The sequence below is a fragment of the Lissotriton vulgaris genome, chromosome 2_1 (assembly GCF_964263255.1).
Source record: "Lissotriton vulgaris chromosome 2_1, aLisVul1.2, whole genome shotgun sequence".
Lineage (NCBI taxonomy): Eukaryota > Metazoa > Chordata > Amphibia > Caudata > Salamandridae > Lissotriton > Lissotriton vulgaris.
In genome coordinates this window covers 306,538,758-306,565,315 of record NC_141687.1, presented here as the reverse complement: position 1 = coordinate 306,565,315, position 26,558 = coordinate 306,538,758, and the positions used below count along the sequence as shown (strand labels likewise).

Genomic DNA, 26,558 nt, shown 5'->3' with positions numbered 1-26,558 from the left:
ATGCAAAATGTCATTAAATGTATTTGTATCAAACTATGTTTTAAAGTTTAAAAGAATGACGTTTATTTTTTTTCTACTTTATAGCTGAAACTTTGGAACAAATTCAGGATTTCGAACATTCCATCACTGATATTTATAGATGCCTCCACAGGAAAAGTTGTGTGCAGGAATGGTCTGTTAGTCATCCGAGATGATCCAGAAGGTAAGTTACTCAATATGATCCTAAAAGATCTAATTTCGATCATTAGGAACTCCATCTCATTTATGTGTGGTGAACAATCTACATCTTTCTTTCACTTACTATTGATTTTTTTTTTAAAGCTCCCCATATTCTTCCCTTTGTATGTGTGTGTATTTGACTCTAAGGCGCCGAGCCCTAGGTTGGGGTGCTGTGTGTGCACAACATAACACAGCACAATAAAATATGAGGTCTGGAAGAGATAGAGCCCCTTGCTATGCAACAAAAAGGAAAAGAAAAACGCCAGGAATATTGGCAAGCAACAACAAAGCAAAAACAGAAGGGGAGGTGCAATCACTAATATCACCAATCTTTCGCCCCTTTATAAGAACAAACAATGGACCAAGCAAGATTGAATTCTTAAAAGACCCAGCAGGTATATTGCTCACTAAACAAGAGGGAGATAACCAACTACCCCCACCAATCACACCAACAAACAAGAACGCTAGGGACATCCAACTAAAAGACACCAACAGTGTATATGATATAAAGGCCTTGGACAATGTAAAAGACCCAAGAACTGCTATGGGCCCAACCAAGCATATGCAACACCAAGAACCAATGGTACGTCATAATAATTCATGGGGGTCCATAACAGATCTGGAACTAATTACATTTAGAGAACAATCGCCACTCAAAACAGAATGCCTACATGAGGGGCATGATAGTTCACTCTGGCAAAAAGCGCAAGTACAATGCACCTGCACCAAGGCTCAACAACCAATAGAGGCCCAGGCAAAAACTCTAAACAAAACTCCTAACCAAACAGCAAAGCAAGCATACGATGAGGAGTAGATCAGAACATTAAAGCTCCTGGGCAAAAAGGACAGGAACATTTTACCAGCACCAAAGCTCAACAACCAATAGAGGTCCAGATAAAAATTCTTAACCAAATACGCAAGCAAGTGCACTATGAGGAATCGGACCAGAACATCAAAGCACTAGAAGCAACCTCACAATCCATAAAATCATCTCCAATCAAAAAATCGCCTGAAGGAGCAAATATTAACCATAGCTTGAGACCCATGAGCCAGCACTACAGCTAAAATAGCATCATCAACCGACAAAGAGACAATATGGGACATCTTCAATACATCACAACTCACCTTGGAGGCACTAAACTACCACTCAAATAAGATGGATGTGCAAGTCGATCTGCTAAACATCATGGCCAATGCAATTTCAGAGATTGACCAAAAACTGGCTAATCTCAACTCCATAATCAAGGGAGCTCAGGCCTACGCGACCATATTAAACGCAGAATGTGCCTGCTGCCCAACAATCGACAAACTGGCAACTATTCCGGAAGTTCTGACTACCCTCATTGAGGACCTAAAAACGAGGGAAATCAAAGACAATAAGCCCGATAATATTCTAGTATGTCCTGAGAAAAACAACAGAGAAGATGAACCAAACAAAGTAAGCGTAGCCACTGACTCAGTCCAAGATAATCAATGGATAGTTACCATAGAAAATTTAAATCTGGTGAAAAAGAAGGAGCTTCAGCCCAATCAACACAATTAAACATGACCAGACGTATGAAAAAAAAACTAAAGAAACAAAAAAAAGCTGAGAAGACAACCCAATTAAATATAAGCTGGAGACAGACTACATATGGCTCAAACGAACCAGCAACAACATTTCAACAGAAACAGGACCAGCAATCAAATAAAAAACTATACCCAAATTTCTCCAAACAGACAAAAGTAAATAAAAAATCAGGCAACGAGCAGATGAAGGCGAATAGTTCAATTGAATCAGCGATTAGAGAAAAGCAGAAGAAAGTTGAACATCTGGCCGTCAGAGAAACTCAGAAGAAACTCGCGCAAGAAGAGGCAGCAAAGAGGGATCTCTAGGACACAACAACAATGAGCCTTGATAAAATACCAAAAGAACATCCCAAAGACAAAATGGGGGAAGGTAATACTCAACTACAAGTGTCAACATCTGAGCCTTCAGTTGAGATTAAACTCAGATGCAACTAAATCCCAGCGCAACATAACAATTCATGCCCTGCCGATAGAAGAGACGCACGTCGAAGTGTCTTCCAGCCATCTTATAAATCAAAGGGCAGACATGACATCATAAATAGGAGCAATCTACTAAGGCAGTATACTGAAAGTCACCTCAAACAAACAACTAGAACAGAAATATATTAACCTAAGCATCATTGTAGGTACCCAGGGGAAGCAACTACACATAGAACTATAAAAGAAGAGGCACCCCAACCTACCCAATGGAGGGAGAATTACAATGGGAATTACAGCGACACTAAGAGTTCCACTCACTATACCTGACACCAAAAAGTACAAGGAGGGCTCTTCGGGGGCTTTTAAAGCTAAGTTCAGAACAAACGCGTCAACAGAGGGAAACACCAGCAAACGAGGTCAAAAAACACACCAAAGTCTCAAAGTTGTTTCCTGGAATGTGGCTTGTCTACAGAAAACCCTTAAACAAGTGATAGCAAAAAATAAATGGCTGGAGGGCGACATCTTTTTTTTTTTTTTTTTTGGTGTAAGACGTTTATTGCACATTACACAGGTGAAGTTACAAATTCACGCCTACAACCGCATCCGGCCGGCTACATTCGTGTATAGGAAATGCATGATGGTGTCAGGTGTACACAGCCCATCAGCCGACATCCATAGGACCGGCGGCGTTTCGATAAACAGCATTTGCGTGACCGTGCAGTGCATCGCATACATTATAGCATGTCTATACTCTTAAATTTTATATATTATCCGCTCCTGAAACCTCAAGAACAACAAAAGGTAAGAACTATTACAATTCTTAATCACTGTGTCACAGCATTCTCCCCCCACACATGAAGGATGACAAACGTTGCACCCCTGAAGCATCCATACATCAATTCAGCCTATCCTCGTTGGGGTTGCAATAACTGAACCCCAGTGCACCCTGTAAACTTGCAGTGGCAAAGGCTTGTTGACTTTTTTTCAAGAAGATCTTTCGGCTCCAAGTAGCCCCAACCTTAAGCACCTCAGGTGGCCAGAATCTCCAGCCACACCGCATTGTGTGCATTGTGGCCTGTATCTTTTGGTGAGCTGCTTGAGGTCCTCTCCCGACTCCAGTGCCTCCGCCCTGTGGCTCCACCTGAGGGTCATCTTTGCTTCTCTTGGGCTCCTCTGTTTGCTCAAGCCTACCCTGACTCCCCTGCTTTTGGTGAGTCTCCCGGACCGTGCTGGTCCCGACATTGCTCCTTCTTCGATTCCTGCGTGGGTTTATTTTACCAAGGCTTGTTGGTGCTGCTGCCGGACACCAACCCCTCCACACACAATATCATTTGTAAGAGCAGCACGTGCAGGGCCCCTGCTCCTCCTCAATGTCACTTGGTCCTCACAGCTGCAGAGTCAAGGTCATAGTCATCCATCCTGCAACACCTGACATCGGAGGGCATTCATCTTCCAAGTCTCCTGGTCACTCCTGAGTGACATAGACTCTGTCCCCTCTGCTTGCAGGTACCTCTCATCTTGAATCCATCTTTGGATTCCACCGGACACTTTCTCCTCTTCCAGCAGGGGACTTTCCTGAAGTCCTCCATTGGGTTCGACTGCGGTTTCCGACACCAGATCACACGTATGCACCCGTCTTCTCTAGTGTAGGTAAAGTGGGTACTAGGGTATCAACAGTGGATTGGCTTTTCAACCTACCGTCTTCCACGTGGTTCCTTCAGGGTCCACTGGGAAGTGTCCCTAATCCTTAAAAATCCAACAGCGACTTACCAGTAGAGTTGCAACGAGCACGCGGTTGTGTTTCCACATTGTACACGCTCTCCGTGGCATCCCTATCTACTCACCTCAGGTGGTTCTTTGGGTCCCCAGCACTTCTACGTCCTCTCGACTATGTCTTGACCTGAGTTGTGGTTCATATACCACTTCCTTAGTAATTGGTTAGGTCCCCCTGCCCCAGGTCCACTGTGTATTACACGCTTTTTCCTGCCCTAATTAATGTACTCCCCCCCCCCCCCCCCAGCGTTCCCGTCGGTCTCTCGGGTAAAATTATACCTCACTTGTGTGGGTGGAGCAAGGGCCTGTGATTAAGACGAGCCAAAAACATAGGTATTATGGGTATAGTACCGAGAATTCTATGCACAATTTTTAAAAAAAAATGTTTTTAGCCAATTCTTAATTGTGTGAGGTATTATTTTACTCGGGAGACTTAGGGGAACGTTTTGGGGTAGGACATTTGTGCCGGCACGGGGATTCCACACAAATATGTGGAAAATGTTTTTTCAGCTAAATTTGAGGTTTGCAGTGGATTTTGGGTAGGAAAACGTTGGGGAATCCATGCAAGCCATACCTCATTGGACTCCCCAGGGTGTCTAGTTTTGAGAAAGGTGTGGGTTTGGTAGGTTTCCCAAGATGGCCGCCGAGCCCGGGGTCAAAAACTGAGGTGACCCCCCCCCCCCAACCCTTTGCAAAACACGTCCTTACAAAATAGGTAATTTTGATGTCTCCACAATACGTTTTGAGCCCTTACCTGCCACGGTTACTTGGCCCACCTACACAAGTGAGGTACCATTTTTATCGGAAGACTTGGGGAACAGCTGGGTGGTAGGAAATGTGTTTCTTTCTGAAGCGTGAAAACGTTGGCACAGTAATTCAAGGAAAATGTGACAGTCACATTTTGAGGTTTCCTGGCCATTGTGGGTAAGAATACTTGTTGGGATCCACAAGAGAGACATCACCATGTATTCCCATGGTGTTTAGTTTACGGGAATATATTGAGTTGGTAGGTTTTTCTTAGATGGAATGTCCACCTTGGCAGAGAGACAAAAAAGACCAATATTACTGCCAACCATCTATTCCTTAAAAAAAAAAAAAAAAAAAAAAACACACACACACAGACACACACACACACAGACAGACACACACACACACACACAGACACAGACACAGACACACACACACACACACACACACACACACACACACACACACACACAGACACACACACACACACAGACACACACACAGACACACACACACACAGACAGACAGACACACACACACAGACAGACAGACAGTCTCTCTCTCTCTCTCACACATCTCTCTCTCTCACACACATCTCTCTCTCTCACACACATCTCTCTCTCTCACACACATCTCTCTCTCTCACACACATCTCTCTCTCTCTCTCTCTCACACACATCTCTCTCTCTCTCTCTCTCTCACACATCTCTCTCTCTCTCTCTCTCTCACACATCTCTCTCTCTCTCTCTCTCTCGCACATCTCTCTCTCTCTCTCTCTCACACATCTCTCTCTCTCTCTCTCTCTCTCTCTCTCTCACACACATCTCTCTCTCTCTCACACATCTCTCGCTATCTCTCTCTCACACATCTCTCGCTATCTCTCTCACACATCTCTCTCTCTCTCACACATCTCTCTCTCCCTCTCTCACACATCTCTCTCTCTCTCTCACACATCTCTCTCTCTCTCTCACACATCTCTCTCACACATCTCTCTCTCTCTCACACACATCTCTCTCTCTCACACATCTCTCTCTCTCTCTCACATCTCTCTCTCTCTCACACATCTCTCTCTCACACACATCTCTCTCTCACATCTCTCTCTCTCTCACACATCTCTCTCTCTCTCTCTCACACATCTCTCACACACACACTGGATTAGGCACGAGGTGAGTGATGGTTCAGTAGATAACATTTTATTAACAAGAGATTTCACAAAAATGAAATGCACTGTCAATAATTGAAAGGACAAAAAACGGAACCAGTGAATCCCAGCTTGTGAGCAAGGCCCCAACCGCTTTTTAGGCCATTCACACACCTTTCGTACATCATGCACACAAGACCATTCACAACACTAGGCACTGAACCAACACATTACAACATTCACAAAAAGGGACAAGGGACACCCTGCTTGAGAAAGACAGAAAAAACAAATATTATTGCACGACCATCTATTCCTCAAACACACATACATACCGGTTGGATTTGGCATGAAGTTAATTGATGGTTCAGTATATACAATTGTATTAACAAGAGATTTCACAAAAATGAAATGCACTGTTAATAATTCAAAGGATGAGAAACTGAACCATTGACTCAGCCCGTGAACTGTAAAGCCAAGACATGGCACCAACCTATTTACAGGCCATTCATACACCTTTCATACCTGTGACACATACAAAGCCATTCACACCGCGGGCCCATCACATTACAACACTCACATCAGCAGACCGTGCCATTCAGGGGCCCATCATGTTCGCACGCCCATATGCCTGACACAGCAACCACACCAGCTGATGCATTGCGTGGACTGGCGTTTGACTACCAGTGTGTGTCGAGACCAGCAACAAGTCACTTCTCACACACCGCCAAACAAGGGCCAGTCCACACAAACCGCCAGCCAAGCACCAGTTCACGCACACCGTCAGCAAAGTGGCAGTCCATGCACACTGCCAGCCAAGAACCAGTTCATGCACACTGCCAGCCAAGCGCCAGTCCTAGCACACTGCCAGCCAAGCGCCAGTCCAGGCACGCTGCCAGCCAAGCGCCAGTCCAGGCACGCTGCCAGCCAAGCGCCAGTCCAGGCACGCTGCCAGCCAAGCGCCAGTCCAGGCACGCTGCCAGCCAAGCGCCAGTCCAGGCACACTGCCAGCCAAGCGCCAGTCCAGGCACACTGCCAGCCAAGCGCCAGTCCAGGCACACTGCCAGCCAAGCGCCAGTCCAGGCACACTGCCAGCCAAGCGCCAGTCCAGGCACACTGCCAGCCAAGCGCCAGTCCAGGCACACTGCCAGCCAAGCGCCAGTCCAGGCACACTGCCAGCCAAGCGCCAGTCCAGGCACACTGCCAGCCAAGCGCCAGTCCAGGCACACTGCCAGCCAAGCGCCAGTCCAGGCACACTGCCAGCCAAGCGCCAGTCCAGGCAGACTGCCAGCCAAGCGCCAGTCCACGCACACTGCCAGCAAAGCGCCAGTCCACGCACACTGCCAGCAAAGCGCCAGCCAACACACACCACCAGCCAAGCGCCAGCCTACATAAACCTCCATCACATTTAGGATTTTTTTAATACAAAAAAGAAAACACAAACAAATTGTAAATAGATACAAATCTATTGACTCAAAATCTGAAACTAAATACATTGCACAAATGCCAACCTTGAAACTGAATAAAACATATAAAACAATTCAGACCAGGCAGTTCACTTTACCACCTAGAATCCGTAAGACTAGACAAAATACTAAGCATATACCTCTAGATACATATATAGAGGCTATCACGACTCGCTATAATACTGAGTGTGCTGTCAAACAATGAAAGCAAAGGATAGACAAAGAGGTAGTATTCAGAATCACCTCAGGATAATTGGTATCCCATCAATACACAATCATGTGCCCAGTGTCATCATCTGGGGTCCCAGACAACCCACTACTGGCTCTCTTAATTATCAGAGAGAGCAGGAGGAGAGTTGCATCCTTCTGTGAGATTCTTACAAAAGAAAAAAGCAAATGGAATTGTGTTCTAGAAATTGGGTGATTTGAGATAGTCTCTGAAAATGCAGTGCAAACAAAACTGTGAAGAAGTGTTTTAAAAAGGATAAACCATGGAGATGGGGTACTGCCCTTCCTAGTAATAGCTCATATGTTTTCCTATTCAAATCAATGTGAGAAGTGAAAAAAAGAGAGATGGAACAGTTAAGAATTAGTCACTGTTCCCACGGTCGACATGTTTCAGCCGCATGGAATGGTCTTCCTGGCTTTCTTCAGGACCTACACATATTTTTGTCACTGCAATCACTGTAGAACAAGAAAAATCATACATACAGTATTTCTGCTGTTGTATTAATGTTCTGACCCTTGATGTAAGCATGAGGACTGGACTGCATCTGGGGAAAAAAAACATAAGTAAACATAACATCTCTTTGTGTTCCATTACTTTCTAAAGTTATTGTACCTTGATATCATTCACTTTGCTAATAGCGTTGTTAACAAAAAAAAGCTTACCATTACTTTTCAAGGGGTAAACCTCCCCTCACTCTGCACCAGCTCAAGTTATGTTAGAGGCCTGCTCTAAAAAGAAGGAATCCATCAACACTTGTTTGTGGAAACAATTTAGATATCCTCTGAACATGAAACAATATTAAAATAACCATAGCAAAAACGAGTCAGCTGTTCGAAATCTCGTTACCATCACAAGTTTAGATAAAAATTGAGCTTACGTGACCCTTACATCATCTGATAGTACTTAACAATAAGTTACTATTACCCTATCCCTAATGTAAAGGAACATAAAGTAACTGTCACAAAGGATTGTCCAATATGCATGTACTGTCTAGTATTAGTTAAAGGCATATACATGCAAAAAAACGCTATTCAAATGTGTCTATATGTAATGTAGGTCCTGACCCTCTGATAGTTCATACATTATTGTGCAATCGTTTGTGCCCATTATAAGTTCGTATGTTTGGCTCAAATCGTAAAACACAGAATATTGATCTGTATATTCTGCATGTAGACAATTGCATGCACAAAAGCCCAACTTTTAATTTGGACTAAGTCAGACAATTTTCATATGCGCATTACTGCTAATTAAGAAATCAAAGTAAAAAGTGAAAATAACCATCGAAGACTGTGGGTGCAAAGCATTCGACCCGACAGCTTCTCTACTTGGATACAAACGCTCTGAATGCCGGTAACCAAGTGATTGAAGGCAAGGAACTAAGACTCAATTGCTGTATCTACAGGAATGATCTTTACAATGAAAGGACTACTGCTACTATGCTTGCTGATGTAGCGAAAGTTCACTTACGTTGCACATGGCCATCCCATTCCCCTGCTTCCTTTCAAAAATGAAAGAATATCGCCAACTTACGGGGATCAAGCTAATAAGCTGTAAATAGCTAACAAAGAATGGCGAATATCTTCCGCCTACCTGTCCGCCCGTACCCCCTAGTTGGGTACTTGGCTGGGGTGGTGGTATCTAACGGTCAAAGAGCGGCCATTATATTGTAAAGATTAACAATGCGTCTCGTTGGCGTGCGTAAGGCTCGTCCCGATGACGTCGTCGTAAGAATTACTCAGGTATTGTTATACCGATGGTAGTTGTAGTTCTTACTAGAATGAATAAAGTTGTATGAACAAAACAAATGCCGCGAACATGTTCACTTAGAAAACCAACGTTTATTAGAATCTCAAACCTGCCATTTTCATGTATCATTGTTGGGGAAGTGTGTATAAATCAATGACAATTTAATCATAGAGAATCCCAATGGAGATGAAAACTTACTCATCGAATTCCGACCATCTTTATCATTATTTTGTTCACTAAGCCACTTAATTACATAATGGTTTAGTGCTCGATGTCAAAATTATTCAGATCAATGGGCATCTTCTAATGTCACCTCAGATACCTAACTATCGATGAAAACAGGATCACAAACGAATGCAGTTGTTACTGTTGTGTATTGTTTTAAATATCGGTAGTCATATATATTTACGCACGTTGTTAAATGCTCTCAAATGTATAGGATATTGACAACTGTAACAATGTAGGATGCCTCCGTCCACATGTGCTTATTTTAAATATACAGTTAGTGGTCAGCCAACTGTTCAGATACAGGGTTAGATGCTCTAGACTTCGTGTACGGAACCAGTTCAGTTTCTTATTCAAATAATATATGTATTTTGATTTTGTAAGAGTCCTGTGGTTTGTGTTCACAAAAACCATGTATCATTGGGCTACTCTCGACAGAATGTCCACAGTGTCAATCATGATGTGCTCTCCAGGTTCACATTTTGTCGTGTATGAGTTATTTCATTAATAGGTGATATTTAATTTATTTGAAAGTGCCATCCAAGGGTTGGCATCGTTCAAACCCATTACGTCACTTGCCAGTTTGAAGACCCATCTTTGTTCACGTTGGAATAACAAACTCGAAACATCACTACAGTGTGATGGAATAAAAGCTTTCTCTAGTACGGTCCATTTAAATTCATCTGGTTTGTGACTTTTTTCAACAAAGTGTCTAGTAAGTTTAGTCACAGTTTTCTTACACCTGAAGGTGCTTTTATGTCCATCACCGGAGCTTTACTTTTCTCATGGTCATACCTACATATTTGGTGTTACAAGGGCACGTAATTAGGTAGACCAGGTTATCACTATTGTAATTACTGAAGAACCTCTGCTCCCAGGGTTTTCCACTTCCTATGTCAACAGATTCAGACTGCTTTGTTTAGGCACATACCACACAAGATCCACAAGGGAAATGGCCTTGAACTTTAGGCAGGTTCCTTAGAGTTGTTTCTGGCTCTTGTCTCAAACTCAATGGTCTGGTATGTACAAGTCTGTCTTTTAAGTTTGTGCTTCTCTTTAAAGCAAACAATGGTAGAGGTATCTTATCTGTACAGCTGTTCAGAATGCGCCAGTGTCTTCTGACGCTCTTCTGAATGGTGTTAGTGAGTGCTCTGAAGGTGTGTACAAATGTCAAGCGGCCCAGACGGGGTTTTGATGTTGGTACCTCAATCACTGCTTCCCTGTGGTTGTTCTGGACAAGTTTTTTAGCTTTTCTGATCAAACCTTTTGGGTATATCTTTTCTTCCAACTGATGTTTCAAAATCTTTGAGTGTTCTTCATATTTCTCCATAGTAGAGCAATTTCTCCGCACTCGTAGAAATTGCCCGTAAGGCAGATTCTCCCGGAGCGATTTTGGATGCTGGCTATTAAAGCAAAGCAGTGAATATCGAGCCATGGGTTTTCAATAAAGTTCGCTCTGCAGTTGTCCTTGTGTATGGAAAATGGACAGATCAAGAAAAGCAATTCTTTTTTTGTTCACCTCTACTGTGAACCTCAGGAACCTATTCCTGCTGTTCAGCCAATCTTTAAAAATCATGACAGATTCTAAGGTGCCCCTCCATACCACCAAAATATCATCAATATAACGCTTCCACAAGCGTATTGATGAAAAATGGGGGTTGGTCACTGTAAGGACATGTTCCTGCTCAAAAGCATGGACATACAGGTTTGCTAGGCTGGGCGCAAAAATACACCCCATTCTAGTGCCAGACCCTTGAAGATAGATGGTCTCCTCATATTTAAAAAAAATTGTCTTTCAGGGCTATTTGTGCCAGAGACATAATGAACGGAACAGGAGTTCTCGAATCTAATTCTGTGTTGCTCAATATCTGGAAGATGGTATCCAGAGTTTCGTCTTGTGGAATCGACATATCGAGCGATTCCACATCGAATAATACTAGATAATCCAACTCTGTACTGAAATCATTGTCGGGCAACAGGCGTAATACGTCCTTGGTGTCCTGTAAAAATGTCGGCATGGTTCTGACTAGACATCGCAAAAAATGGTCCACAAAGGTGGACAATGGTTCTAAAAGTGAACCAATGCCTGATATTATCGGCCTACCGGGTGGTGGCGTCTGGCTTTTATGAATCTTTGGGAGACAGTAGAAATAGGGCATGACTGGATGGCTCGTCTGTAAGAAGGAAGCTTCCTGTTCCGTAATCCACCCATAAAGAAGGCCTTCATCTACTAGTCTTGTTATGGTCTTCTGTAATCGCTCAGTAGGATCTTTTCTTAGTGGTCTTACCTTAAAACTGTCTCCTGGGTTGGTTTCTACAAAGCCTAGCCCTCGATTGAGAACCAGACTTTCGTCCTCAGTGAGTTCTCTCCGACTCAAATTCACTACGAGGCTTGTTCTACATTTGTGCTTGTTTGGCCGCTCTAATTTGTTTGGCTCCTCGTCCCCATGTATGATGTTGTGGGCTGCTTCCAATGTACCTGTGCATTGCTTCTTCTTCTGCCTCTTGGTCTCCCTGGGCCAAAGCTTAAAAAAGTTTGGTCTTGGAAATTTTGTGGGTGTGCTTGGAATTGTGGCATTGGGGGGTTGGAAATGTGAAGGTGGAAAACCCCATGGTGTGGGTGGCCACCATTGCTGGTACTGGCCTATGGATGGGCCTCCATGCCAAATAAAGATTTTAAAGACAACATACTTACGACTAAAATTGAAAAATTCAAGAAAGATCTTGAAAAGTTCAAGCTTGATATTGTTTACCCATATATGAGCGCAAACTACTCCCTTCCAGAATTTCACAAGCAAGGGAGAAGACATGGTTCGTCCTACTCGGGTCGGGGTCTAACTCAGGAGACTGTTCTAATGAGGGAGAAGCACACACAGGAGAGAGACAACAGTTTAGAGGGAGAATCCGGGGAAGATACAACAGGGGTAATTGGCGAGGAGGCCCACCCATAGGCCAGTACCAGCAATGGTGGCCACCCACACCATGGGGTTTTCCACCTTCACATTTACAACCCCCAATTCCACAATTCCAAGCACACCCACAAAATTTCCAAGACCAGCCTTTTTTAGGCTTTGGCCCAGGGAGACCAAGAGGCAGAAGAAGCAATGCACAGGTACATTGGAATCAGCCCACGACATCATACATGGGGACGAGGAGCCAAACAAAGAAGAGCAGTCAAACAAGCACGAATGTAGAACAAGCCTCGTAGTGAATTTGAGTCAGAGAGAACTCACTGAGGACGAAAGTCTGGTTCTCAGTCGAGGGCTAGGCTTTGTAGACACCAACCCAGGAGACAGTTTTAAGGTTAACTGTGAACTGGCTCCATTTTTTCGAAAAAGTCGGCTCCATTCTTTCTTCTGTGATAAAGACCTGTTGCCAGACCCCACGCCTGATAAAAACACAGGCCTGAAGAAACGCTCAAACTTCACTCCTCCCATAACGAGTGTGCCTGCTAAAGTATTAGCTTTTGAAAAAGCAGTCCATGGGGAGATATCCACCTTGTCCCAAACAAGAAATAAAATTCCTTTTCACAATCTTCCTAAGAAAGAAGAGCTGGCGATCCGCACTTTGTCCGCGGATCGTACCATAACAATCAAACCAGCGGACAAAGGTGGCGCGGTGGTGAATCAGGACACATCGGCATATCGGGAATAATGCCTGCGCCAATTGGCAGATGTTCGGTCTTATCAACCACTAAAAAAAGATCCTACTGAGCGATTACAGAAGACCATGACAAGACTAGTAGATGAAGACTTTCTTTATGGTTGGATTGCGGAACAGGAAGCTTACTTCTTACAGACGAGCCATCCAGTCATGCCCTATTTCTACTGTCTCCCAAAGATTCATAAAAGCCAGAGGCCACCACCTGGTAGGCGATAATATCAGGCATCGGTTCACTTTTAGAACCATTGTCCACCTTCGTGGTCCATTTTTTGCGATCTAGTCAGAACCATGCCGACATTTTCACAGGACACCAAGGACGTATTAGGCCTGCTGCCCGACATTGATTTCAATACAGAGTTGGATTATCTAGTATCATTCAACGTGGAATCGCTCTATACGTCGATTCCACAAGACGAAACTTTGGCTACCATCTTCCAGATACTGAGCAACACAGAATTGGAGTCGAGAACTCCTTTTCCGTTCATTATGTCTCTGGCACAAAGTAGCCATGAAAGACAATTTTTTTTAAATATGAGGAGACCATCTATCTTCAAGTGTCTGGCACTAGCATGGGCAGTATTTTTGCGCCCAGCCTAGCCTACCTATATGTCTATGCTTTTGAGCAGGATCATGTCCTTACAGTGTCCAACACCCATTTTTCATCAATACGCCTGTGGAAGCATTATATTGATGATATTTTGGTGGTATGGAGGGGCACCTTAGAATCTGTCATGACTTTTGGCTGAACAGCAGGAATAGGTTCCTGGGGTTCACAGTAGAGGTGAACAAAGAAAGAATTGCTTTTCTTGATCTGTCCATTTTCAATACACAAGGACAACTGCAGAGCGAACTTTATCGAAAAACCATGGCTCGTAATTCACTGCTTTGCTTTGGTAGCAGCTAGCCAGCATCCGAAATCGCTCTGGGAGAATCTGCCTTACGGGCAATTTCTCCAAGTGCGAATAAATTGCTCTACTATGGAGATATATGAAGAACACTCAAAGATTTTGAAACATCAGTTGGAAGAAAAGAAATACCCAAAAGGTTTGATCAGAAAAGCTAAAAACGTGTCCAGAACAACAGGGAAGCACTGATTGGGGTACCAACATCAAACCCCCCCCCCTGGGCCGCTCGACATTTGTACACTCCTTCAGTTCACTCCCTAACAACATTCAGAAGAGCGTCAGGAAACACTTGCACATTCTGAACAGCTGTACAGAGATAAGATACCTCTACCATTGTTTACTTTAAAGAGAAGCACAAACTTAAAAGACAGTCTTGTACATACCAGACCATTGAGTTTGAGACAAGAGCCAGAAACAACTCTATAGAACCTGCCTAAAGTTCAAGGCCATTTCCCTTGTGGATCTTGTGGGGTATGTGCCCAAACTAAGCAGTCTAAATCTGTTGACATAGGAAGTGGAAAACCCTGGGAGCCGAGGTTCTTCAGTAATTGCAATACTGATAACCTGGTCTACCTAACTACGTGCCCGTGTAACAACAAATATGTAGGTATGACCACGAGAAAAGTAAAGCTCCGGATGATGGAGCATAAAAGCACCTTCTGGTGTAAGAAAACTGTGACTAAGCTTACTAGACACTTTGTTGAAAAAAGCCACAAACCAGATGAATTTGAATGGACCGTACTAGAGAAACCTTTTATTCCATCACACTAGTGATGTTTCGAGTTTTTTATTCCAACGTGAACAAAGATGGGTCTTCAAACTGGCAAGTGACGTAATGGGGTTGAACAATACCATCCCTTGGATGGCACTTTCAAATAAATGAAATATCACCTATTTTTGAAAAAACTCATACACGACAAAATGTGAAACTGGAGAGGCCATCATGATTGACACTGTGGACACTGTCGAGAGTAGCCCAATGATACATGGTTTTTGTGAACACAAACCACAGGACTCAAAAATACATATATTATTTGAATAAGCGGAACTGGTTCTGTACAAGAGGTCCAGATTATCTAACCCTGTATCTGAATAGTTGACTGCCCACTAACTGTATATTTAAAATAAGCACATGTGGACCGAGGCATCCTACATTGTTACAGTTGTCAATATCCTATACATTTGAGAGCATTTAACAACGTGCGTAAATATATATGACTACCGATATTTAAAACGATACACAACAGTAGCAACTGCATTAGTTTGTGATCCTGTTTTCATCGATAGTTAGGTATCTGAGGTGACATGAGCAGGTGCCCATTGATCTGAATAATTTTGACAAAGAGCACCAAACCATTATGTAATTAAGTGGCTTAGTGAAGAAAATAATGATAAAGATGATCGGAATCCGATGAGTAAGTTTTCATCTCCATTGGGATTCGCTATGATTAAATTGTCATTGATTTATACACACTTACCCAACTATGATACATGAAAACTGCAGGTTTGAGATTCTATAAACGTTGGTTTTCTAAGTGAACATGTTCGCGTGATTTGTTTTGTTCATACAACTTTATTCATTCTAGTAAGAACTACAACTACCATCGGTATAACAATACCCGAGAAGTTCTTACGACAACGTCATTGGGACGAGCCTTACGCACGCCAACGAGATGCATTGTTAATCTTTACGATATAATGGCGGCTCTTTGACCGTTAGATACCTCCACCCCAGCCAAGTACCTAACTGCGGTGTACCGACGGACAGGTGGGCCGAAGATATTCGCCATTCTTTGTTAGCTATTTAGAGCTTATTAGCTTGATCCCCGTAAGTTGGCGATATTCTTTCATTTTTTAAAGGACGCAGGGGATTGGGATGGCCATGTGCATAGTGAGCGAGCTTTCGCTACATCAGCAAGCATAGTAGCAGTAGACCTTTGATTGCAAAGAACAGTCCTGTAGATACAGCAATTGAGTCTTAGTTCCTTGCCTTCAAATTCTTAGTTACCGGCATTCGTAACGTTTGTATCCAGGTAGAGAAGGTGTCGGGTCAAATGTTTTCCACCCACAGTCATCGGTGGTTATTTTCACTTTTTACTTTGATTTCTTAATTAGCAGTAAAGCACATATGAAAATTTTTGGCTTAGTCCAAATTAAAAGTGTGCCTTTTGTGCATGCAATTGTCTACATGCAGAATATAAAGATCAATATTCTGTGTTTTACGATTTGAGGCAAACATACAAACTTATAATGGGCACAAACGATTGCACAATAATGTATGAACCATCATAGGTTCAGGACCTACATTATATATAGACACATTTGAATAGCGTTTTTTTTTTGCATGTATAGGCCTTTAGCTAATACTAGACAGTACATGCATATTGGGCAATCCTTTGTGACAGTTACTTTATGATCCTTTACATTAGGGATAAGGTAATAGTAACTTACTGATAAGTACCATCAGATGATGTAAGGGACACGTAAGCTCAATTTTTATCTAAACTTATGATGGTAACGAGATTTCGAACAGCTGACTTGTTTTTGCTATGGTTATTTTAATGTTGTTTGATGATCAGAGGATATCAATATTGTTTCCACAAACAAGTGTTGTTGGATTCTTCCTTTTTAGAGCGGGCCTCTAACATAACTTGAGCTGGTGCCGAGTGAGGTGAGGCTTACTCCTTGAAAAGTAATGGTAAGCTTTTTTTGTTAATAAAGCTATTAGCAAAGTAAATGATTTACTTATCGTTTTTTTCCCCAGATGTAGTTCAGTCATCATGCTTACATCAAGGGTCAGAACATTAATACAACAGCAGTAATACTGTATGCATGATTTTTCTTGTTCTACAGTGATTGTACCAATTATACCAATTATCCGGAGGTGATTCTGAATACTATCTCTTTGTCTCTCCTTTGCTTTCTTTGATTGACTGCACAATCGGTATTATAGCGATTCGTGATAGCCTCTATATATGTATCTAGAGATATATGTTTAGAATTTTTTCTAGTCTTATGGATTCTAGTTGATTTTGGGATTATTAGAATTAGGGGGATTGAATTCTTATAAGACTTTGAACTTCCCTCAGACCCTTTTTTGTTATATTAGTTCATTTTACCACCCATGGATGCGCCCAAAAATTATTTTGCGTGTAGTACATTGTAAAACAAGCAGGCACACACAGCGCAGGGTTAGAAGGACCCACGGGCAGCATTTAAGAGTCTCCCTCTGTGTACCTCTTCACCAACAGACTCTACATATCCTACTGGGAAAGTCTTTTGAGGGTGTGGGAGGAATGTGATTAGGAAAGTGGCGATCTTTCAATCCACATCCTCCACCACTCCAACTCTAGGAAAAATTGCCTGTTCCACTACAGCAAGGCTGCCTATTATAAACTCCTGAAACTTATCCCGAGTAAAAGATGACTTTTGCTAACAATCCTTAAATACAACAAAAGCATTAAAGGTTGCCAAGTGTAAAAGATGAATAGCCAAATTCTTCTACCAAATGTAAGTCTTCTGAAGAGCAGTGCAAGGTTCCATCCTCCGATCTACTCTATCAACACCACCCATGCGCCTATTATAGTCTAAAATGCACACCGGTTTTCTCTCGCTTCAGCAACCTGACCCCAAACAGTCACAGGTGAAGTGCTTTCATTGTGGATGGTAGTCAGCATGTAGACATCTCTCCTGTCTGCAAACTTCACAGCTAGAAGTTCTTCGCTATGCAACACACTACACTGTCTCCACACAAGCGTTTGACAAACAAGTTCTTTTGGTAAACGGTTAGAGCGGATTGTGCCACAAGCAACAGTGTCCACTTTGGCCAATTCCCTGAACAAGTGCACACCAGTGTAGAAGTTATATACATATAAATGGTGACCTTTGTTAAACAGCCCTTTACCAAGTTCCCACACAATTTTCCCAGTCACTCCAGAAGTGGACGGATCACCGGGGGGTCAATCCTGGAATCCCTACCAGTGTACACACTGAAATTGGAGACATATCCTGTCCTACTGTCACACAGCCTATACATCTTAATTCCATAGCGTTCCCTCTTTCTCGGAATGTATTGCCTGAAAACCAAGCGGCCCTTGAACAAGACCAAAGACAAATCCACTGCTATTTCTTTCACTGGAGCATAGATCTCAGAAATTCGATCTACATAGTGATCAATGACAGTCCGAATCTTAAAAAGATGGTCACAATCAGGGTGATCTTGTGGCAATGCTAAACCATTATCGACAAAATGCAGCATCCGTAGCAGAGGCAAATACCTATCACGACTCATGACTGCTGGAAAAATAGCCGTTGCCATAAAGGGACTAGTAGACCAATATGAAGACCTTGATGGTTTCCTTAGCAAACCCATCAAAAAAGTTTAACCCAAGATCATCTTCAACTCCTTCAGATTTGTGGGAGTCCACTGGGTAGCTCCAGAGTGAGGCTTAAGGCTAGCACTGTTGTCTCTCAAATACTGTTCAGCATGCAAATTAGTCTGCTCAACAATCTCTGCCAAAAATACATCATCCATAAACAACTGTGTATTGGCAAAAGGTTTTCAGTATCCACTCTACACCCTGGAACACCAGTAAAGTATGGCAATGCCGGCTGCACCATGCCTGGGGCAACCCAGAGGTCCGCACTTCCAACGGGAAGCGCTGCAGCCCAGATGCCTCTTGCTGCACTATTGGCACATCAATGTCCTCTAAAACAGGCATTTCATCCGCATGAAGAGTAGCCTTATCTGCACTCATCTTTTCTATCTTCACACTTTTCTCTAATTAATCTCCACTTTTCATCTGTGCTCCGTTCCCATCACCAGTTCCTCTTGTCAAGAATCTAAAATGTTTGATTAAGGCCACTAGACGCCAAACATCACTGGAGGGAAAGAGAATCAGAAGGTGTCTTTACTGTAGCAAAAAATTGTATTGTCTAAGTGTTATAGACATTATTACTAAATGTGACAAATGGCATCAATTTCTCGCTATTTTATTGGAATTTGCCTTTTTAGAGCATGGGGAAGATACAACGAAACGTATTTTCTAGTCTCTTACCATGGAGTCACTGCAGCAACCGTGAGTAAACGGGCGATTTAACACACACCATGATTACCTGAACTTTACATTACAGTGTTGCCATATATAACAACATAATACGGACACTTGGATGCACACACTGTGTGCTCACATACCGGCACAGCACGCAAACATGTACCATGAAGAAGTGAGGCCAATGCCATTTTACGTACACACGTCACGAGAAGAAGAATAAAAGAGGGCGAGCCACATCTATTCTCTCGTCTTAAAAACGAGTATCACTCACTAAGCGAAAAGACTGGAAAATATATTTTGCCCCCCCCCCCCCCAAAAAAGAGGTAGAGGGACACGGAACAAAACTCACAATTAATGTTACATATCTCAATGCAATGAGATGTCCACAAGGTACCAATATTATGGCGATACATTTAACGCGCTGAATAGTACCCACCCAGTGAGACGAGCATGAGATGAGTGAGATGGAGAAAGAGGAGGGTGAGGTGAAGGGAGACAACAGTGAGGGAGGAGGATGCAGCAGAGGGGGAGAAGAGCAAGTTATGGTGGAGGCAGGGGAGGGTGAGGCATTCAGAAAGGAAGATGAGGTGTAGAGAAAGGAGGGTGACAGAGAGCAAAGGTGATTAAAAAAACGTGGGTACAAAACAAACACTTAAAATAGAGGTAAAACTAGTAAGAAGTTGGCAGAGTATGCAGCTCTTCCCCCCCCCCCCCCTCTCCCGTGATGTTACGCAAATACACTTAGCATCCTGGCCCTCCCACGCTTCTTTCTTCATGGCCCTCCCAGATTTCGAATACTGGAACCGGGCCTGGTCTTATTTCTCCTTTTGAGACAACTGCTTCTGGAATGTGTGTGAATTTGGGTTCCAGGTAGGGTTGCCTTGGATAACCCTTTAAGGAGGCAATGAAGTTCGTACTCTATAATGGCTTTTGGGTGCGAGCGAGCATAGACTTGACGGGGCAGCGTTGTGCAATAAGTGTAGGCTGCAGCAGCAAGCAATCCGTGTGGGAAACTGTCTTTGCCAGACGCACAAGGCCTCAGACCGTTCACTTTAGGACGAGACATGCCCTCTTATCTTGTGTTAAAAAAAGACAAAATGTCAAAAATGACGGAGCAAAATCCTGCGACTCTTTTTTCCGCCTCTTCTGAGGATTGGAAAAAGATGACCCGACTTCACCGGGGTTTGTGGGAGTCAATGCTGCAAAAACCCGCAACTCAAGTTCATTCCTCAAGCCCGATAGCGCCACCTAGTGCCGTTGAGACTACATCGCTGAAGAACGTTTCCCAGTGTAGCCTGATACCCGAGAAGATATTGGAAAGAAGCATTGGCAAAGCATGCCACTGGTTCTCAGCTATGCTTGCTGATTGCCTTTGTCAATGTTTGTAGTAGCAGTGCCAGACAGAAAGTTTAGGCACTTCTTACTCGGCAAGTAGCATGGTATGTGGTCAACTGACTGTCCGGGTGATTTCAAAACACGACTCATTTAAACCCTCAAAAATGATGGTACAGTTTTGAATTTAAATCTGACAATGTTTGCATTTATTTGTATTTATTTTATTTTAACATTTTTATATAGCGCTAGTTAGACCCGTAGGTATCAGAGCGCTTTACATACACACTGTGAAAAAAGGACAATTACATTGGCATTGATAACTGTTTGTAAAAAACATGACTCTGAGGTTTTATATCTAAACCGCAACTTGTGTGATGGGACAATTTGTTCTTGCACTGACACCGCCGTCGTTTGCTGCGTCCAGTCTATCAGGGGTGGTCGAAAAAAGCTCTCCGCCAGCTAGAAGAGCAGCAACATTAAGCGCCGTTGTCCCTTTTTGTGCATTTCCCTGCTGGGTGGATTGTCCAGAAATTGAAAAGGCCATGGGATCCGTGCTACTGCACTTCCTGCACTAACGGAAACGACGCCCCTCCTTGCAAGCTTATGTTTGATTAAGCCTTCAATAGCAGCACTACCTTCAAAGAGAAACCCTTTCCCCGTCAAGCTAGTCACGTGTCATAGGGAAGGGCCTTCATACTTGGAACCCATTGTGAAACCTCACTGCTGTAAAATTCAAAGATATATATATATATTTATATATATATAGGGATAGATATAGATATAGATAGATAGATAGATAATGTATTTTATGAGCAAAATCTACTATGACCAGTAAAGAGATCTGTAATCGCTCTGGGGGTAAAATGTAACATTAAATTCGGGGAAAAGTGTTGCAGACTTTTCCTGCAAAATCTGAATATCTGGTGGAGCCCCTTGTTAATGCTATGCGTGGGCCACACCTGCTCCCGCTGGTGGAATGTAAACAGACAATGAGGCGGAGCTCCAGGTCAAGAGACAGAGTTGTATATGAAGTGTTATGGCTTCAGGTTTTAAAACCTGCGTATCACGTACCCTAGCATCCCCTTTGCCCGATTGTCGAAAAGCCCCACAGTTTGAAAACACACGTTTTCAAAATGTTTCTTAAGGAAAAAGCGACTTTTGAACAAGTGAACATCACAAACAATTCCCAGAGGAAGAAAAACACGGGAATGAAAATGCTCGACTTTCACAGCAGTTTTTAAAGCCGGACTTTTTTACTGCAAAGGATGTGCAAGGTTTAAACATGTGAACATATGTAATATTATTAACAAAGCAATTGCGTCACCTATACAACATAAATTGCCTATCTCTTGCCTCTACGTAAGTTGACTATAACAGTCAAATGTTTACCACGCATCTCAGCATGGCAGCTGTTCCAGAAATAGCTGATGAACCGAACTCCGGATAAAGCTATGCGTAACACAGAGGGGTTCTTTCCTAGGTCTGCCACTCTGCCCCCTGCCACAATCCTTTCAACTTTCACTGTGGGGATGCCCACACTGCTGCGTGTGCCACTGCCCTCGCGGTGCCGCGACCAGAGTGGCGAAAGAAAGGCTCCGCCTGCTGCTCTCCCGACCTCGGGAACGTGCACACACCTTTGTGGCTCCACACTACGACCCTTCAGATGGCGTGGCGCGAGCCAGCCATAGAAACGAAAGCATCAAGGGTTGCCTTTCTGGAGCAGAAGCAGACGCCATCTCTTCAATAAACAGCCTGACATCAAACAGCTAGGAACTATCAACGTGTGCACTCGATTTAGATGGACCTGGACAGGGAACAAGCAACGTCTAAGCAACACAGACACAACAGTAAAAATAAATAAAACAAGGCTATGGAGGGAGCAGCTGGTAGGGGGAGTGGAAGAGAAAAGTAGTAGCACCTCAATCACGTTGAGAGCAGCAGACAGGCCGGATTAACTTGAATCAATTTGTACTTAGTTCTTGCTCCACAGAATGGATTGGAAATTACTTTTCGTCTGCACTGACCAATTAAGGTGGCTGGTAAAGAAGAGTTACACACTAAAGCCAACAAATGGTAATCAATGGGCTAGGCGGGCATCAAGAGCCAAATTTCGGGGGTGGCTGAAAAAGTTTTTGGCTGGGGGGGTTTTTGCTAATTCTTCCAGCCATAGGCAGAGTAGCTCTACGAAGGGGTGAAAATACAACAAAAGCTTCATTAACCCTTTCGCTGCTGATGACGAGCTCAGCTCGTCATCACCCACGGGTGTCGTGTGCTGATGACGAGCTGAGCTCGTCATGAATAATGGAAATAACAAATTTGCAGCACAGGGCAAAAATCCCCGCAGCAGCCATGTGGTTAACAAGTAAATGGTCTTTTAAAGACCTGTGAAGTACTCTGGTTCGGCTGCAATTAGAGGGTCGCCAGCCCGCAAAGCTGTCTCAGCCCGGGCTGACACACACAACGGGGTGGTGGGGCTGAAACCCGGTGAGCCCAGTGCGCGTCTGCAATGGGCAGTCCTTTTTAGGTCTCGCCTATTATATCTCGCAGGGATTAATAGGCGAGTATATAGTAGGCAATACAAAATCTCTACCAAGTGCAGATTACGTCCAGTTCATGTGATGCACTCGTGTGAGACACGCGTGTACGTTAAACTCATCAGACTCGCACCAGAGCTGCTCCACCGCCGCTCGCCATATGCTCGTTCCTTCCCACTCGCTCGCTCCCCTGCTCCCCCGCATACAAAGGAATGCCTCCCGCTCACCCGCCCCCTGACTCACCAGATGCTTCCGAGGGTGCCTGTTCCGTGCACTTCCCCCTCTTTCTTTTAAAGACGCTCCCTCCCCACTCCACATTGGGCATGTATATGGTATCTGTGTATGTTTTCTTTAATGAGCGTGGCACTTTGAGCTTCATCTTTAACAATGCAGGTCGCGCGCTTTTCTTACAAAAAGATATTTCTGTCTCATAAAACATGCAACTCGCCTAACCAAAAAGTAATTAAAACAATGAAGTAATAGCAGAGTGCGAGTACCAGTAAAGGACCCCAGTTTCTCATAGTCACCTCTCAGTGTCAATAACTTCTCTCTTTGGATTGGCTCTATTAAACAGAATGGCACTGCCCACAGAGATATGTTCTTATTGCGGTCTTCTCTGCTCTCCAGGTAGATGAGTAAACAGATGTGAGATACCGGAGGCATCCACCCGAGAGCTTATAAGTGAAGGGGGCTCAATCTAATATATCTTTTCAGTCATCGGGCTAAGATAATAGTCTCATCAGACTGAGATCTAGGCCTTCCACAGTGAGGTGCCCGGCACAAGTAGCATAAGAAATCATGTTGTTTTGTATAGTAGCTTAAGTCACGCTACTGGGCATTCTAGACCATGCTTCACATTGATAATATCATAGGTACTATCAGTGGTCAAAGTGCATTAAAAAGTATGAAAAGTGAGCCTGAAGGTAGTGGGGGCGGGTCAAAAACCTGACTGAAAAGAGCAAAATATTTCGTTGGTTTTCACATTCAGGTAACTTCACAAATTAGAATGCATACACCTTAAATGAAATAAAAATCACATTAAACCAGTTCTCCCCAAAAGTTTAATTTAAGAATCGTCCATGCTCCCAAGCTGCTCCCCCGCCGCTCGCCATATGCTCGTTCCCTCCCACTCGCTCGCTCCTCTGCTCCCCCATCCGTCTTGAAAAGAAGCCGCTCGCACACAACTATTTCACCATTTGTGCCTCCCTCCCCCCCCCCAATCAGACTACAAAGGAATGCCTCCCGCTCACCTGCCCCCTGACTCACCAGATGCTTCCGAAGGTGCCTGTTCCGTGCACTTTTTTTGCACTCTGTACTGTGAGCAGCTATGAGAGGCCCCAACTGGATCCAATCTGAGTGTACTACCAAGTTGTCAGTGAGTTCGCTACTCCCTTATTGGCCGCTTCTGCGGACCAGGCTCATTCATACCAAAACACGCAAAGCACTATATTAGTTAAAAAAAAATGATCTGCCATCAATCACTTGCAGCCTTGGTGTATTTTTTTTTTTTTTGCATTTTTAAGTAGCGCTCCTACCAAGCTGGTTAATAGCCTAATGAATCCTGGCAGTCGTAGTGCAGCTGAGCGTTAGTTCATCCACTGAAACTAACAAACCTGGAAACAATCATGGGTAAATTAAAGGCCCAGGATTGAAGAGGTGCGTTTTTGGCGGCAATGAGCCATCTGGTAACTTTAACCCTACGCAGCTGAATGTAGCAGTATATCTTTTTTTTGCACTCTGTACTGTCAGCAGCTATGAGAGGCCCCAACTGGATCCAATCAGATTGTACTACCAAGGGGTCAGTGAGTTCGCTACTCTCTTATTGGCCACATCTACGGACCAGGCTCATTCATACCAAAACATGCAAGGCGCTCCTCTTTTTTTCTTTAAAAAAAAAAACGAGTTTATCTTTCACGCTTCTTAGAAACATGATATACAGCTGAGTTCATGGAAAATGCTGCCCGCTGAGAACTTCTTTGACTTAAAGGGGAAACTCCAGGCAGATGTAAACATTCCATAGTATTCAAATGTTATTCTTCTCTTCTGGTAGCCCATACACCTTTTAGTCAAAACCTTTGCTGGGTCCAGTTTCCTTCTCTATCTGATGGACTCCATGCCTTGAAACCAGAGGCACCCCACTGTAACCACATCACTCAGGGACACCACCACATCACTCGGGGACACCACCACATCACTCGGGGACACCACCACATCACTCGGGGGCACCACCACATCACTCAGGGGCACCACCACATCACTCAGGGGCACCACCACATCACTCAGGGGCACCACCACATCACTCAGGGGCACCACCACATCACTCGGGAACACCACCACATCATTCGGGGGCACCACCACATCACTCGGGGGCACCACCACATCACACGGGGAAACCACCACATCACTCGGAGACCCCACCACATCACTCTGGGACACCCACCACATCACTCGGGGACACCACCACATCACTCTGGGACACCCACCACATCACTCTGGGACACCCACCACATCACTCGGGGACACCCACCACATCACTCGGGAACACCCACCACATCACTCGGGGACACCACCACATCACTCGGGGACACCACCACATCACTCGGGGACACCACCACATCACTCAGGGACCCCACCACATCACTCGGGGACCCCACCACATCACTCGGGGACCCCACCACATCACTCGGGGACCCCACCACATCACTCGGGAACACCACCACATCACTCGGGGACTCCACCACATCACTCGGGGACTCCACCACATCACTCGGGGACTCCACCACATCACTCGGGGACTCCACCACATCCCTCGGGGACTCCACCACATCACTCGGGGACTCCACCACATCCCTCGGGGACACCACCACATCACTCGGGGACACCACCACATCACTCTGGGAACACCACCACATCACTCTGGGAACACCACCACATCACTCGGGGACCCCACCACATCACTCGGGGACCCCACCACATCACTCGGGGACCCCACCACATCACTCGGGGACCCCACCACATCACTCGGGGACCCCACCACATCACTCGGGGACACCACCACATCACTCGGGGACTCCACCACATCACTCGGGGACTCCACCACATCACACGGGGACACCACCACATCACTTGGGGACACCACCACATCACTTCCATTACACCACCACATTTTGTGAATAACAATGCTATTAATTTATATATTTTCAAAGCCAACACAGCACTCTGGGACTCCACCACATTACTCTGGGACACCCACCACATCACTCTGGGACACCCACCACATCACTCTGGGACACCCACCACATCACTCTGGGACACCCACCACATCACTATGGGACACCCACCACATCACTCTGGGACACCCACCACATCACTCTGGGACACCACCACATCACTCTGGGACACCACCACATCACTCGGGGACACTACCACATCACTCGGGAACACCACCACATCACTCGGGGACACCACCACATCACTCGGGAACACCACCACATCACTCGGGGACCCCACCACATCACTCGGGGACCCCACCACA

The 26,558-nt window shown here is 44.4% G+C and overlaps 1 protein-coding gene across 1 annotated transcript in view; it reads left to right on the top strand.

The window, feature by feature from the left end:
- NXN (nucleoredoxin) overlaps positions 1 to 26,558 on the top strand; it is a 457,847-nt gene that overhangs the window by 183,448 nt on the left and 247,841 nt on the right. Inside the window, exon 2 of the mRNA XM_086955000.1 lies at positions 85 to 202. Coding sequence (XP_086811126.1) covers positions 85 to 202 — 118 coding nt within the window. The remainder of the gene's footprint in view (positions 1 to 84; positions 203 to 26,558) is intronic.